Source organism: Mobula birostris, chromosome 23, assembly GCF_030028105.1.
Source record: "Mobula birostris isolate sMobBir1 chromosome 23, sMobBir1.hap1, whole genome shotgun sequence".
NCBI classification, from domain to species: Eukaryota; Metazoa; Chordata; class Chondrichthyes; order Myliobatiformes; family Myliobatidae; genus Mobula; species Mobula birostris.
This window is the reverse complement of record NC_092392.1, coordinates 18778518-18794432: the sequence shown is the minus strand read 5'-3', so window position 1 is coordinate 18794432 and position 15915 is coordinate 18778518. Positions and strand designations below refer to the sequence as shown.

The 15915-nt window shown below is 40.7% G+C and overlaps 1 protein-coding gene across 6 annotated transcripts in view; it reads left to right on the top strand.

Moving 5' to 3' along the window:
* Positions 1-12754, top strand: part of mcm10 (minichromosome maintenance 10 replication initiation factor) — a 75072-nt gene extending 62318 nt beyond the window's left edge. For 5 of the 6 annotated variants that reach the window (XM_072240934.1, XM_072240936.1, XM_072240932.1 and 2 more), the window contains exons 17-20: positions 640-753; positions 6928-7073; positions 9923-9965; positions 12153-12754. In XM_072240934.1, the coding sequence (XP_072097035.1) occupies positions 640-753; positions 6928-7073; positions 9923-9965; positions 12153-12236 (387 nt within the window). In that variant the 3' untranslated portion in view covers positions 12237-12754. The remainder of the gene's footprint in view (positions 1-639; positions 754-6927; positions 7074-9922; positions 9966-12152) is intronic. The other variant, XM_072240937.1, reaches the window with a different exon arrangement.
* The last annotated feature ends 3161 nt before the right edge of the window (positions 12755-15915 follow it).

The window sequence follows — 15915 nt, the reverse complement described above, 5'->3', positions numbered from 1 at the left end:
GATTTCTAGTAAAAACTAATGTAGCTTTCTCTAGAGAAGAGCAGGAACCACTCAGCGACTTATGGATGTTTACACTTGCCTGGCCATGTGGTTATTCTGACAAAACTATTGGTTTCATAGTGTTTTAGCAGTAAACAGTGCCAAATCACAAAATCTGGCTCATCTGTTATTGGTTATATGCACTCAGTGGCCACTTTATTAGGTATACCAGTACACCTGCTCTAATCAGCCAATGACGTGGCAGCCACTCTACATAAAAGCATGCAGACATGGTCAAGAGGTTCAGTTGTAGTTCAGACCATACATCAGAATGGCAATGAACCCTATGTGACTTTGACTGTGGAATGATTATTGGTGCCAGTTAGGGTAGTTTAGTACCTCAGAAACTACTGATCTCCTGTGATTTTCATGCACTGGAGTTTACAGAGATTGGTGTATAAAGCAAAGAACATCCAGTGAGCGACAGTTCTATGGACGAAAATACCTTGTTAATAAGAGTAGTCAGAGAAGAATGGCCAGACTGGTTCAAACCAACAGGATGGCGACTTAATAAACTAGCCACTGTGTGTATGTCACCTTTCCAGAAATACAAAATATGATTTGCTAATGAGTTTTGAGAAATATTATTTGTTTCAACAGGCTGAAATAGAGTTTCAAGAGCAGTATTTTGAGCCACGTGTAAAGAAAGAGCAAATGGAAGAAAAAATGAAAAGCATCCGTGAGATGAAGTGTAGAGTTGTCACTTGCAAGATGGTAAATAATTAATTTAATCGGAAAAATTCTCCTTCATTGTGTGCAATTGTCCTCTTTTCAAATCTAAAATTCCTTAGAGGCTGTTAGAGGCCTTTGTTTAGAAATTCCCTCCCTGTCTCTGTAACTTCTCCTTCTTTAAGACCCTCCTTAAAACCCATTTTTTTGATATTGTGGTTATGGCAAATAAATGTGAAATGCTACATGGGCTAGCACAGTAAAAGGTTGTGATCTTTTCCCATGGTAATGTTGGACATGGGGCTTAGTAAAACAGAAAGCTTGGAAGAGTATAGCAAGCATACTAGTGAAATTAAAAGGGATATCAGGAACTATTCAGTTGGCTCAACATTGTAGGCCGAAGGGCCTGTAATATGCTGTGAAGTTCTGTACTGTAACTAATAGTGCCAAACAAAGTCAAAGAAAATCCAAAGATGTTTCAGAAGTGCATAAAGAAAAAAAGCTAAGAATAAGATCCATTAAGGAGCAAAAACGTAACCCTGGGGAAACAGAGGATGAGGTACAGTGCTTGATTAAAAACATTGAGACTGTATTCAAAATGAAGAACGGTAATGCTGATATTGTGGTAAAAACTTGTGCAGTCCTCTACGGGATAGAAAACTAGGTATTATGGAGTTCAGCGTCTTTGAAACAGATAATTCCCAATCCCAGGTGGAACATATCCAAGGGTGTTAAATGAAACAAGGGAGGAAATGGTGGATGATATGGTGATGAGTTTTCAATTTTTCCTTGGTGGTGAGTAAGTCAGTGGAATCCATTTTAAGAGTTAAGTGTAAACATTCATTTAGATCCTTCATCTGCATTCATCATGTCCAATCTTCATGGAAGTGTTGCTTTGGCAAGACTGAATGCTATTCTAATTGAGAGCAGGTGTAAAATCTGCATTCTTTTATAAAGAGCTAAAGATTCTTTCCATTGTTTCTTTGAGGTGGTTCATATGTATCCTCACAACATGACATAACATCTTGTCCAAAAAAAATAAACCTTTTAGTGATGCCTCTAAATTGGGGTAAGTCATGCTATTTCTGTTTAACTCCAGTTGTGTCTGACCAACGACCAACTTTATTCGCCATATACATTTATATGTATTAGGAATTTGCTGTGGCGTGTTGGCACAACATGCAACATAAAACAACATTCAACAGCTAATAAAGAATTATATAAAAATAAAGTCAGAAGTTAAAGTACAGATTTTGAATAAAATGTACATAAATATCAGCATGCATTTACAATATAAAAATAGTTTTTGAGTTTAGAGTGCAGTGCACTGACTGAGATCAGAGGTAGAGTGGGGTGGGAGTCTAACTAGAATGGTTAATCAGATAAACTGCCTGGGGGAAACAAACGTTTAAAATGGCATGAATTGGTTTTGTTTTAATAGTCCTATAGCACATATGGAGCAATGTGGCATCTGATCAAGCTTAAAATTCAAAATTATTTTGAAAAGTAATTAATAGAAAGTGCCAGTTAAAGTTCTGGATACTTAAATGAGAAAGGACTCTGTGCGGACGGATTCAGAGAAAGTTAAAGCAGGGGAACAGGCCCTTCAGCCCACATGTAAGCCAATTCTACATCAATCCCATATTTTACCCTCCCCACATTCCCATCACCTCCACCCAGATTCTACCGCTCACCTACCTATGAGAGGCATGTTATGTGGCCAAGTACCTTGCTTATCTTCAGTATGTGGGAGGAAGCTCGTGCATCCAAGGGAAACCCTGTAGGACAAGGGAGGACATGCAAACTCAACACACAGGGAGCACCTGAGGTCAGGATTGAACCTTAGTCTCTGGTGCTATGGAGCATCAGATATATTGGTTCCACTACTGTACCACCCTGGAGGTTTCAATCCCTGTATGAAACAATTGGGCCAAGCTTTTGAAATAAAAACTATGGTAAAGCATTTCACTGTATGTTTTGATGCACATGTAACTAATAAATCTGATGTAAAGTCATGATTCATAAATAGCTGTTCATATAAACAGATCATACACCTTAAAGTTTACAATTTACTTTTGCACTTTGTTTGTAATCACTGAATTATAAAATGCAGATATTTAGGTGTGACTCTATTAATTTTAAGGTGATTGGTAGTATAGGGCGGATATTAGAAGTAAGATTTTTACACAGAGTAGTGGGCACATGGAATATACTGCCAGGGTAGAGGCATTAAAAAAACTCTTAGATAGGCAGGTGGATGATAGAAAAATGGAGAGCTTTGTGGGAGGGAAGGATTACATTGATCAGTTAAAGGGCCGGCATGGCATTGTGGGTCTAAGGGCTTTACTGTGCTGTAATGTCCTATGTCCCTTCACCTCCACACTAGACACCAAAATAGGAACTCCCAAACTTAACATACCAATTTGAAACTTAGGATTTTGATCAAGCTTGGTTTAACAACAGTTAACTTGACATTGACAACTATTTTTTACCTGAAAGTTTATTTTTGTCTTTAAAAAAATGACTGTTTTGATTTTAATCTTAATTTTCTGGAAATCATTGCCAGAGCTGTAAATACTGATGGCAGGAAAAGCAACATATTGTATTGTGTGTCAAGACAATTATGTAAGTCACACTGCAATTGTTTCTTGTAAGATGTTTTATTCAGAAGTAGCACATGGTCAGTTTAATTGTTGGTGCAGTAAATACTGTTTCACGGAATTTGGACAGATTTTGTTCTGCTTTATGAGGGCATGGATGATGAACAAATATTCTGGTGCCTCTGCATTTGGTCCCGTGACTTGTTTTAAGTATCAATCAGAATCAGGCTTAATATTGCTGATATATAAGACCATAAGATACAAGAGCAGAATTAGCCTATTTGTCCCATCTAGTCTGCTTTGCCATTTCATCATGGTTGATTCATATTTCCTCTCAGCTTCCATCTCCTATCTTCCCTCCATGTCCCTTCATGCCGTGACCAATCCAGAATCTATCCATCTCTGCCTTAAATATACATAAAGACTTGGTTGCCTCTGGCAACAAGTTCCACAGGTTTACCACTGGCTAAAGAAATTCCTCTTCATTGCAGTTCTAAAAGGGCACTCCTCTATTTTGAGGCTGTGTCCTCTCACCAAAGGAAACATCCTCTCTACATATACTCTATCAATATCTTTCACCATTCGATAGATTTTAATTAGGTAACCCCTCATTCTTCTAAGTTCCAGTAATTACAGGACCAGAGCATGTCCTCGATGATGTGGAAGCCAGTGCCCATGATGAAGCATGATGAAGCTGGCAGCTATTTCCCATCATGTACATTGGCCCCTCCATAGCAGACAGCAATGCACCCAGTTAGAATGCCCTTCACGGTAGATCTGTAGAAGCCTTTGATGATGATATGATCCTTTGTCATCAATCACAAAGTTGACTTCCCCTCATCCACTTCAGTGACTGTTCAGCATTTCTTGTGTCTCCTTAAAATATCTCTTTTCTTCGTCATTACACATATCTACTAATATTCTTGTTTCAAACCTGGCACAGAAGTTACTGAAGTATAATAGCTTAAATCTGACCCCAAAGATGGGAAATGGGTAATGCATGTTATTCAATATCTGAATGAGATATAGCATGTTGAATCCCAACATGGATTTATGATAAATGAAAAGCAAAATTTTTTCAAGTTTAAATTTTGGAAATGTAGAAGAAGGAATTTGACAGTGTGGTCGTTTCAAACGCCCATTGAAATGTTTAATCAAATATTCTAGGAGATCTGCAGTGGTTACCTCAGTAACTGAACAGATTTTACAATCCCAACTGAATTATACAAAAGTGACTGTTGGCTTCAAAATTTATTGATTCATTTGGAAGGAAGACGATCTGTGTTACCTCATCTCGTTTGTATGCAATTCTAAATCTCCTCCAGCGTGCCTGTAAATTGCAATCACCAGTGAAATAACAGTCCTTGCACTAGCTCTGATCAGTCATCAGTTCAAAAGACTTCCTGCAGCCGACCTGACATCAGGCTGAGCACCAACCATACAGTACATTCACACACAGCGAATTAGGAAAAGACAAAAGGTGAAAATCATAAGAATTATAATAATTTCTGACATTGTTACATGAAAGAGGCACAATCTGCAAACGTAAAGAGGTTTTTAACATGCGGAATTCCGGGGGAGCTCTATAGGTCAGGCAGAATATATGAAGAGGAATGAAGAGTTGGTGTTTGGGGCCTGCTAAGTTCCTCCAGCATTTTGTGTGTGTTGCTCTAAATTTCCAGCATCTGCAGAATTGCTTACGTTTTTGAGGTTTTTAACATTAGTTTCCAAGTGTTAATTTAGTATTACAATTAAAAACTCCAAAACTTTGTATATCAAAGCTTAAGATTTTCAGAGTAACACACACAAAGTGCTGGAGGAACTCAGGTCAGGCATCATCTATGGAAATGAATAAACAGTCAACATTTTGAGCTGAGGCCCTTCTTCAGGACTGGAAATGAAGGGAGAATGAAAAGGTGGGGGAGGGGAAGGAGGATAGATGAAGCCAGGTAGGTGGGAAAGGTAAAGGGTTGGAGAGGAAGGAATCTGATGGGGGAGGAGAGTGGACCATGGGAGAAAGGAAATCTGGAGGGGCACCAGTGGAGATGATATGCAGGTAGTAAGAGGCCAGAGTGGGGAATAGAAGAAGAGGGAAGGGGGATTTTTTTTTTACCGAGAGGAGAAATCGATATTCATCCCATTAGGTTGGAGGCTACCCAGCTGAAATATGAGGTGTTGCTCCTTCACCCTGAGAGTGGCCTCATCATGGCACAAGAGGAGGCCATGGACTGGCATGTCGGAATGGGAGTAGGAATTAAAATGGTTGGCTACTGGGAAATTCCACTTTTGACACATTTGGTGTGTGTTTCTTTGGATTTCCAGCATCTGCAGAATTTCTAGTGTTTAAGATTTTCAGTGCATTTGTTTAGAGAGGCTGGGTTATGGATAGTTTAAATTCACCTTCATATGATAGCAAAGGAAAAGGCAGCATACAGCACCCCTACAAAAATGTAAAGATTTCCACAGTGAAGAAATCCTGAAGTTGCTGTAAGTTTCAGAATAACCAATTATAGATGGAATTTGATGCCATTACATGCACTGGGCCTTTAACATCGAAATAGTGTAGCATATAGATGCACAGAGCTGATCTGAAACTCTGCCTGGAGAACTTGAGCACTTTCAAAGCAAGAGCAGAGGTATTTCAAGGGAAAAACATAACCACTTCAGAAAAGCAAGAGAAAGCCAATAAGCATTAGGCTTGCTTTCATCCCAAGAATGATCTTATTTTAAATGGTGAACTATTGATCAAAATTTATATTCCATAGAACAGTAGAATACAAATATAGACACTTCGGCCCACAATCTTCTGCCGAACTAATTAAACCAGTAACTAAGTGCCAGCTAAACTAATCCCTTTTGTCCATATCCTTCTATTCTTTGTACATTTATATGCCTAAGAACTGCTTGAACATTTGCATCATATCTGCCTCCACCACCACCCTTGACAGTATTTTTCAAGCACCCACTACGCACTGTGTTTAAAAAAAACTTGACCTGGCCATTTTCTTTGAACTTACCCCTCTCTCAACTTAAATGCATGCCCTCTGGTATAAGACGTTTCAACCCTGGGAGAAAGATGTCACCTGTCTATCTATGCCTCTCATAATTTTATAAACCTCAGCCTCCACCACTCCAGAGAAAACACCCCAAGTTTGTCCAGCCTCTCTTATAGCGCATGCCCTGGCAACATCCTGGTGAATATCATCTGCACCCTCTCCAAGGCCTTCACATCTTCCCTGTAAAGGGGAACCAGAATTAAACACAGCCTAAATAGTCTTTTATAAAGCTGCAACATTTTCCAACTCTTGAACTCAATGCCTCAAATAATAAAGGCAAACATACTTAAACCAAAAATTGTTAACTATTGAAATAACACATGCAAGTATGAATCTTACAGATGATTATAGCATCATTAAGCGTTTTACTTTGGTAAAATTATCTTCATCAGTCGTGCAATCTTGTCAAACTTCAATTGAACTGTTTCCACAGTACATGGGCCAGATGGCCTAATTCTGCTCCTATGTCTTGTTGATTTATGGTCTACAGAGCAATAGACTGTGTGATAATTTCTGTGTCTATACAGTGATAATACCTAATATTTTTCTCACTTTCTTAACAGTGTAAATATACATATTTCAAGCCACTAGAGATGTGTGTGAGTGAAAACCATGACTATCACTGGCATGATGCAGTCAAGCGCTTCTTCAAGTGTCCGTGTGGTAGCAGAGCGATAGCATTAACAAGGTTGCCAAAGAAGAGCTGCAAGTATGTCTGGGATGGGCTGTCGATGGGGAAAGGCCAAGCGTGGAAATACTCAGTTATTTTAAAATGTTCTCAGTATGGAAATATTATTAGCCTGCCCTTCATATGGCTCATACCTAATTGCCCCACAATGATTGGCTTTCTATATTCGTTCAGGTAAGGACAACATTGCTCTAAGTGTAGAGTGACTAGGCATTAGTGAACCGGGTGGGTTTTCAAAGGACATTTTGGTCCATTGAGCCAGTGCTGGCTTGTAGCATAGTTCCATTTCTCCCCTCTCTTTCGGAGCAGACTTGATGGGTTATGGGGCTTTCTGTTGCTATGTGTTATGGTCTTTCCCTGTAACCTAGGCCACAACTAGAATATTACATCCAATTATGTTTGCCGGACCTCAGGATGGATGTGAAATCCTGAAGCGGATATTGGGCGCTGCTGTACAGTAGCGGTTAGCGTGACATTTTAACAGCTCAGGGTATCCCAGAGTTTGGAGTTTGATTCTGTTGCTGTTCTGTAAGGAGTTTCCTGGAACGCATGGGCTTTCTCCGGTATCCTCCCACAGTCCGAAGATGTAGCGGGTAGGTTAATTGGTCGATGTAGCGGGTAGGTTAATTGGTCATTGTCAATTGTCCAGTGACTGAATTTGAGTGACTGAATTTCCTAGAGATGCTGCCTGGCCTGCTGCGTTCACCAACAACTTTTATGTGAATTTGGGTTAATTGGGTTTGTCGGGGTTTGCTGGGATGGTGTGGCTCAAAGGGCGTACCCTGTACTGTATCACTAATTAAATAAATAACCCTTAATCAATATATGCTGGAATGATTCCAGGTATGAGGGGCTTTAGGTTGATTAAGCTGACTTTATTCTCCTAGTAGTGAAGGAGGGTGGGGAATATTTGACAGAGGTGTGTAAGGATGTAGCTAGTTTAGATAAGGTAGACAAGGATTTCTCCACATCCTGCAGTTTCCTCCCACATTCCAAAGTCGTACAGTATAGTTCAGGTCAATGAGTTGCAGGCTTGCTGTGGTGGCTGCCCCACACAATCCCAGCTGATTTGATTTGATGTGATGACACATTTCACTTTCAATGTACAAGGGGTGATTGATAAGTTTGTGGCCTAAGGTAGAAGGAGTCAATTTTAGAAAACCTAGCACATTTATTTTTCAACATAGTCCCCTCCTACATGTACACACCTAAGCCAGCGGTCGTGGAGCATATGGATCTTCGACCTTCAGAAAGTGTCCACAGCAGGGGTGATTGATAAGTTCGTGGCCTAAAGTAGAAGAAGATAAGTTATACATCTCTTGTTACATGCACGTGCAGTTCAACTCCTTGAGTGATCATGCAGAAAGTTTGAGGTTAATAATTCATCAGGGGTGATTAATAAGTTTGTGGCCTAAGGTAGAAGGAGATGAGGTATTAACTTCAAACTTTCTGCATAATCACTCAATGGATTGACCGGCATGTGCATGTAACAAGAGCTGTATAACTCATCTCCTTCTAAATGTGCAAGGTTTTCTAAAATTGACTCCGTTTACCTTAGGCCATGAACTTATCAATCACCCTGGTACGTGTGACAAATAAAGCTCATCTTTTCAACAAGTATTTCATTGAGATGTCTTGAGGTTATGAAAGCTGCTCTGTAAATTATAGGTATTTTCCATATAATGTGTTCTTATGTATGGTTATTATACAACTTGTTCATCCTTGTATTTGTAACTTTAAAAATAATCCTTTTATTTGAATCTCATAAAGTTTTGGAAAGTTCAGTACAGTGGGTTCCAGTTAATTGAGACATCGGTTAATGGGGCAGCCGCTTATTTGGGACAGTTCTTAAAAGAACAAAAACTAATCAAGAAAATGGCCAGGATTCCCTTTGTTTATTTGGGGACACTCTGCCACTTAATAGGGACAGGTGACTGTTGCCGAACGGTTTCTAATCAGTGTCAGTCCTGTGCACTTGTATGACCATTTAACGCAACACTGTGCTTAGAGCAAACAGTGTTTAAATAGTGTCTATTGCGTGTGTCTGCGTTCAAAAAGCAGTGATTTTTATTACTGACTGTTAGCTTATTTCTATAAGCAGTAAGACAATTTAGAAGCTCACTGTGCTTTTAAGCATTCAGGCTTGGAGATGCCAGAAACAGCCAGGAGTAAAAATGAAATCATTTCACTGCTTCAACAAGTTAGAAACTATGAAGAATTTGAAGGTATCAACAACTGTCATGAATGTTGCAATAAAAATGAAGATTTTGGAGATGCATACATCAAAAGCATTGTTTGAAGGCAGTCCATTATCTGCACTAGATGTTTGCCCTGATTTTTTTCATTTACAGTCAATCAAAAAACCACGTCAGTATACATTGGATGAATTCATCCCTTGATAACTATTAGGAGCTAATACACAGTTTTATAGCACTGTAGTAATATTGGTAGTGGGTGTTGTTCCTCCAACCTGAGTGTGGCTTCATCTTTACGATAGAGGAGGCCGTGGATAGACATGTCAGAATGGGAATGGGACATGGAATTAAAATGTGTGGCCACTGGGAGATCCTGCTTTCTCTGGCGGACACACCTACTCTCTGTCTAAGATGTCCTGTATTTTATTAAAATACATAATTTGCTGTCCAGTTAAATGATAGTTTGTCATTTTTTTTACTATGTCCACGACACTTTGGCAGCTGCTTAATTGGACCAAAATGTACTAGTCCCAATGTGTCCCAATTAACCAGAATCTGCTGTATTTATAAACATATTCTCATGAATTACAGTAGCATGAAAAAATTTTCTAACATCGTAGCAAAGCGCACAATCTCTTATGTAACACAGTGCTAACTGTTTGTGTTCCTTTTCAGCAACTGTGGCTTGTATAAGTGGGAGAGAGATGGAATGTTGAAGGTGGGTTTTCCTAAGGTTATGGTGTATTCAGTGTGTGGATCTCTAATGTCTATTAACTACAACTAATATTTGACAATATACCCATACGTTCATCTATTACAGGAATCAAAAATTAAAGAATTAATTTCAGAGTAAATGTCAATAATTAGATGGGTGTTACTGTCCCCTTTCGATCAATCTCACCCCTGGGGTACTTTATACTTTATTGTGGCCAAACAATTGATACTAGAACATACAATCATCACAGCGATATTTGATTCTGCGCTTCCCGCTCCCTGGATTACAAATATTAAATAGTAAAAATTAGTAAATATTAAAAATTTTAATTATAAATCATAAGTAGAAATTAGAAAAATGGTAAGTAAGGTAGTGCAAAAAAACCGAAAGGCAGGTCCGGATATTTGGAGGGTACAGCCCAGATCCGGGTCAGGATCTGTCCAGCAGTCTTATCACAGTTGGAAAGAAGCTGTTCCCAAATCTGGCCGTACGAGTCTTCAAGCTCCTGAGCCTTCTCCCGGAGGGAAGAGGGATGAAAAGTGTGTTGGCTGGGTGGGTCGTGTCCCTGATTATCCTGGCAGCACTGCTCCGACAGCGTGCGGTGTAAGTGAGTCCAAGGACGGCAGATTGGTTTGTGTGATGTGCTGCACCGTGTTCACAATCTTCTGCAGCTTCTTTTGGTCTTGGACAGGACAACTTCCATACCAGGTTGTGATGCACCCTAGAAGAATGCTTTCTACGGTGCATCTATAAAAATGAGTGAGGGTTTTAGGGGACAGGCCAAATTTCTTTAGTAAGATAAATTAATAAATCATCTCATGGAAAGATTCTGATGTGTAGAGATCATGTCTCAATTTGACTCATCAGTTAAGTAGAGGTCATGTGTTCTCTAATAAAAAAAATTGCTCAGTTGTGTAGATACCAAACGACAGACCTTGTAATGTTAATACCATAATACTAGTTTTGGGTGTGTCAAACATATCAATCTATGATGAAAAATGTTTACATCACTGTTCAAACAAATGTGAGCTTCCAGGCACCATTTCCTCCTGTGGACGAAAGCCATTTTCCTTTGTGGGAAATAACTGGCTCAGCTGTGTTTGGATATGATTTCAGGTTTCAAAACCAGTTTTATTAACATACTCCTCTTTCAAAGTTCCATCTGTTCGTTTATTCAAGATTGATACCTCAGTCACCATTGGTAGGAAACTCTATTAGAAAATGTCCAGCGGTATCTAGGTTTGTGAATGATGTCTGGAATCTTAAGCCACGTGTTTGTCTTAGAACGCCCACTATGGACCTTGGTCACTTTCCATCACGGACCTATGTTTGACCCATTTGAAGCTGTGTTTTGTGTGACATTGAACCTATCAGACTATTGACTAATCTCTGCTTACAGGCTGGGATCTTTGTAATGTTCTTTGGTGAGGGTACTTCTTGGACAAAATCTAACAAGATCTAGGGGTTCTAACAGGGTTCTCACAGATCTAACAGGGTTGCTTCTAATGAGTTTTTGCTAGTAACTATATTTTTCTAACTGCGGGGAAGAAAACAAAATTTTGTCAGTGTTTGTGGTTTTGGATTTTAGGTTGAAAAATCTTGCAAAACCAAAAACCATGCAGATATTGAAAACCCCTGTTTGGGAAGGAGAGAAGTAAAATTAACATTTCAGGTCAATGACTATCCATCAGAAACTTCAACTGTTGTCATAAAGACATAGAGCACTAAAGCACAGAAGTGGACTCTTTGGTCCATCTAGTCTATGCTGAATCGTTCTTCTGCCTAGTCCCATCGACCCACACCCATGTCTTAGAGTTTTAAAATTCTCACACACACCCATGGGCTCTCTCACTCATTGCCTCTTATCTCCTTATTGCTGCAGTCTATCTAGCCTTGGGATCTTTGCAATACCCCAATCAGGATCTAAACCAATGATTGCTGGAGCCTTAAGCTCTAGAATTCCCTCTCTTGTTCTGCCTATACTAATTTAAGAAGCTAGTTTAAAATCTATGAGGTTTTATCTCAAATATGTCCTTATATGATAATCACACTCATGAATTGCTTTGAAGTATGCTGATCCATTAATAGGGCAGAATAAATGGAAGTTGTTGGATGTTATTGAGGTGGATTAATTTGTTGAACTATTTAGCTAACTGCTGACATTTTGATCTTGTCTTTCTATTTCTGTAGGAGAGGAAAGGTCCAAAAATTGGAGGAGAACTGCTGCTACCAAGAGGAGAAGAACATAGCAAATTTTTAAGTACTTCAAAATGAATCCTAACTGTAGGAAGTGTGATGTAAGACATCACATTTTTATATACTCTATCTGAGGTACATCAATGGCACTACAGGAGAGATGTTATTTTCTGGTGGTAAAGATTTCAACCCAGTGTCGTTTTTAAACTAAAAATAAACATCAGTTTTCCTAATTTATTCATTTGGATCAACAATATATATGGTGGGAGTTGTGTGTAGACACAGGCACACATTTTTAATCCCATATCAGACATCAATAAGTGATGCATTGTGACTGAACTTTTTTAAAAAATTACCAAAATGTAACTGGACCTGTGGGTTCTCTTCCAATTCGGTGAAACTAACCCAGTGAACCCACAGTGGGGGGGATTACTTGGCAAATAAATAAGGGGAATGTGTTGGTGTGAAGAAGTTACAGTTAACCTCGGTGGTAACTGGTTTGCACCTCAAATCTTCCACTGGTTCTGTTCAGCTTTACAGAGACGGCTTGTTATTTCTGAGTAAATATTTTTCCAGAAGTTCTTATGTATTTTTAAAATTACTTCTTGCCTGTTACTAAATTTGCAGAAGCCTTTTACTTCGTCTTAATTTGTCTTGCAACTGCCACTCCAGTATTGGTATTTAATTGATGATTTTCTTATAGGTACAGAGGAGGTTCGTGAGAGTGATCCCAGGAATAAAGGGGTTAACGTATGAGGAGCATTTGATCGCTCTGGGCCTGTATTCACTGAAGTTTAGAAAAATGAGGGCAGGATATCTCATTAAAATCTATTGAATGTTGAAAGGCCTAGACAAAGTAGACATGGAGAGAATGTTTCCTGTAGTGGGGAAGTCTAGACCAGGGAGCACAGCCCCAAAATAGAAGGACAACCCTTTAGAACAGAGATGAGGGGGAATTTCTTCAGCCAGATGGTGATGAATCTATGGAATTCATTGCCACAGGCAGCTGTGGAGGCCATGTCATTGGGTATATTTAAAGTGGTTGATAGAGTTTTGATTAGTAAAGGCATCAAAAGTTATGGGGAGAATGGGGTTGAGAGGAATAATAAATCAACCATGATAGAATGCTGGAGTAGTCTTGATGGGCCAAATGGTTAAATTCTGCTCCAATGTCTTATGGTCTCAATAGTAATCTAGGACTAGTTCAAATCCCACTTTGGGAAATTTAACTTCTGGTAATTAATTAACTCGATAATAAAGGATAGTGGGATATTTGTAATAATGACAATGAACTTTCCTGATTATTGTTGAAGCCATTTGAAGTCTCACCTTTTCCTGATTTGTTTGTACTTCCAGACCAACAGAAAAATGTTTGAAATGGCAAGCTACTCAGTTTAAGGGTGCTTTTGGAGTGGCCAATAAACACTAGCTTTTCCAGTAATTTCCACAGGTAATGGGGGGGGGGGGAGGATCATTAAACTGGCAGTCTCTCCAGATTTATTAATGGTAGGACCAGTGTGTGGTGAACTTGGCGTTAGTAAGGTTAAAAAGAATAGTTTCCAAATTAAATCACATTTACTAGATGAACACATCAAGTAAGAATTGTACGTTAATTTTTTCTAACAAGTAACCGTTATGAGCTAAGTATTGAAAGGCTAATTAGCATCATAGAGTAATAGAGCAACTCGTCCATACTGACTCACAACAAGCTGGAGGAACTCAGCAGGTCGGACAGCATCCGTGGAAACAATCAGTCAACGTTTCGGGTCGGAACCCTTCGTCAGGACTGAAGAAGGAAGGGGCAGAGGCCCTGTAAAGAAGGTGGGGGGAGGGTGGGAAGGAGAAGGCTGGAAGTTACCAGGTGAAAAACAAGTAAGGGGAAAGATCAAGGGGTGGAGGAGGGGAGGCAGGGAGGTGATAGGCAGGAAAAGTGAAGAAGGAATAGGGGGAAAGCACAATGGGTAGTAGAAGGAGGTGGAACCATAAGGGAGGTAGTAGGCAGCTGGGGGAGGGGACAGAGTGAAACTGGAATAGGGGAAGGGAGGGTGAGGGAATTACCGGAAGTTGGAGAATGTCTCCGAGCCTACTTCTTTGGCAAGGAATCCCCTCCCCCTACTGATGATCCCTTCTCCCGTTTTCAACCCTCCTTCTCCTCCTCCTCCTCCTGGTCACCCCACCCGGGCCTTCTACCTGCACTCGATCTTTTCATCTCCAGCTGTTGCTGAGACATCAACTGTGTCAACTTCACCATTCCTCTCTCCTGTTCCAACCTCACTCCCTCTGAACGCACTGCCCTCCGCTCTCTCCGCACTAATTCCAACCTCACCATCAAACCTGCAGACGAAGGTGGTGCCATAGTAGTCTGGCAGATGGACCTCTACTTCACTGAGACCAAACGGCAGCTCTCTGACACCTCCTCTTACTTACCCCTGGAACAGGACCCCACCAAAAAACGTCAAACCATTGTCTCCCGTACTATCACCGCCCTTATCAACTCTGGAGACCTTCCATCCTCAGCCACAAAACTTATAATTCCCACATCCCGTACTGCTCAGTTTTACCTCCTCCCCAAGATACAGAAGCCTGACTGTCCCGGTAGACCAATAGTTTCTGCCTGCTCCTGCCCCACCGAACTTGTATCTGCCTATCTGGACTCCATTTTGTCACCCATAGTTCAGTCCCTCCTCACCTACATCCAGGATACATCCCATGCCCTGCACCTCTTCAATAACTTCCAGTTCCCCGGTCCCGACCGCTTCATTTTCACTATGGATGTCCAATCCTTATACACCTCCATTCCCCATCAAGAAGGCCTCAAAGCCCTCCGCTACTTTCTGAACAATAGACCCCACCAGTTTCCCACCACTACTACCTTCCTCCGGTTGGTGGAACTGGTACTCACACTTAATAACTTCTCTTTTGGCTCTCCCCACTTTCTTCAGACCAAGGGTGTAGCTTTGGGCACTCACATGGGCCCCAGCTATGCCTACCTCTTCGTTGGTTATGTGGAACAGTCTGTGCTCCAAATCTATACTGATACTGCTCCCCAATTTTTCCTTCGCTACATTGACGACTATATTGGTGCTGCTTCCTGCACCCATGCTGAGCTTGTCAACTTCATCGACTTTACTTCAAACTTCCACCCAGTCCTCAATTTCACTTGGTCTATCTCGGACACTTCTCTCCCCTTTCTTGATCTCTCGGTCTCCATTTCTAGAGACAGAACTGTCCACTGACATCTTCTATAAGCCCACTGACTCTCATAACTACCTCGACTATACCTCTTCCCACCCTGCCACGTGCAAAGATGCCATTCCCTATTCCCAGTTCCTCTGTCTCCGCCGCATCTGCTCCCAGGATGAGGGTTTCCGTTTCAGGACACCTCAAATATCCTCTTTCTTTAAGAGTCGTGGTTTCCCTTCTGCCGTCATGAATGATGCCCTCACCCCATCCTCCCGCCACCACAACAGGGACAGAGTTCCCCTTGTCCTCACCTACGACCCCACCACTAAGCACATCTTTCCCTCTCTGCTCTCCGCAGGGATCATTCCTTCCGCGACCCCCTGGTCCACATGGACCTCCCACCTGGAACTTATCCCTGTAAGCGTAAGTGCTACACCTGTCCCTACACCTCCTCTCTTGCCACCATTCAGGGCCCCAAACAGTCCTTCCAGGTGAGGCAACACTTCACTTGTGACTCTGTTGGGGTCATCTATTGCATCCGGTGCGGCCTCCTGTACATCGGTGAAACCCGATG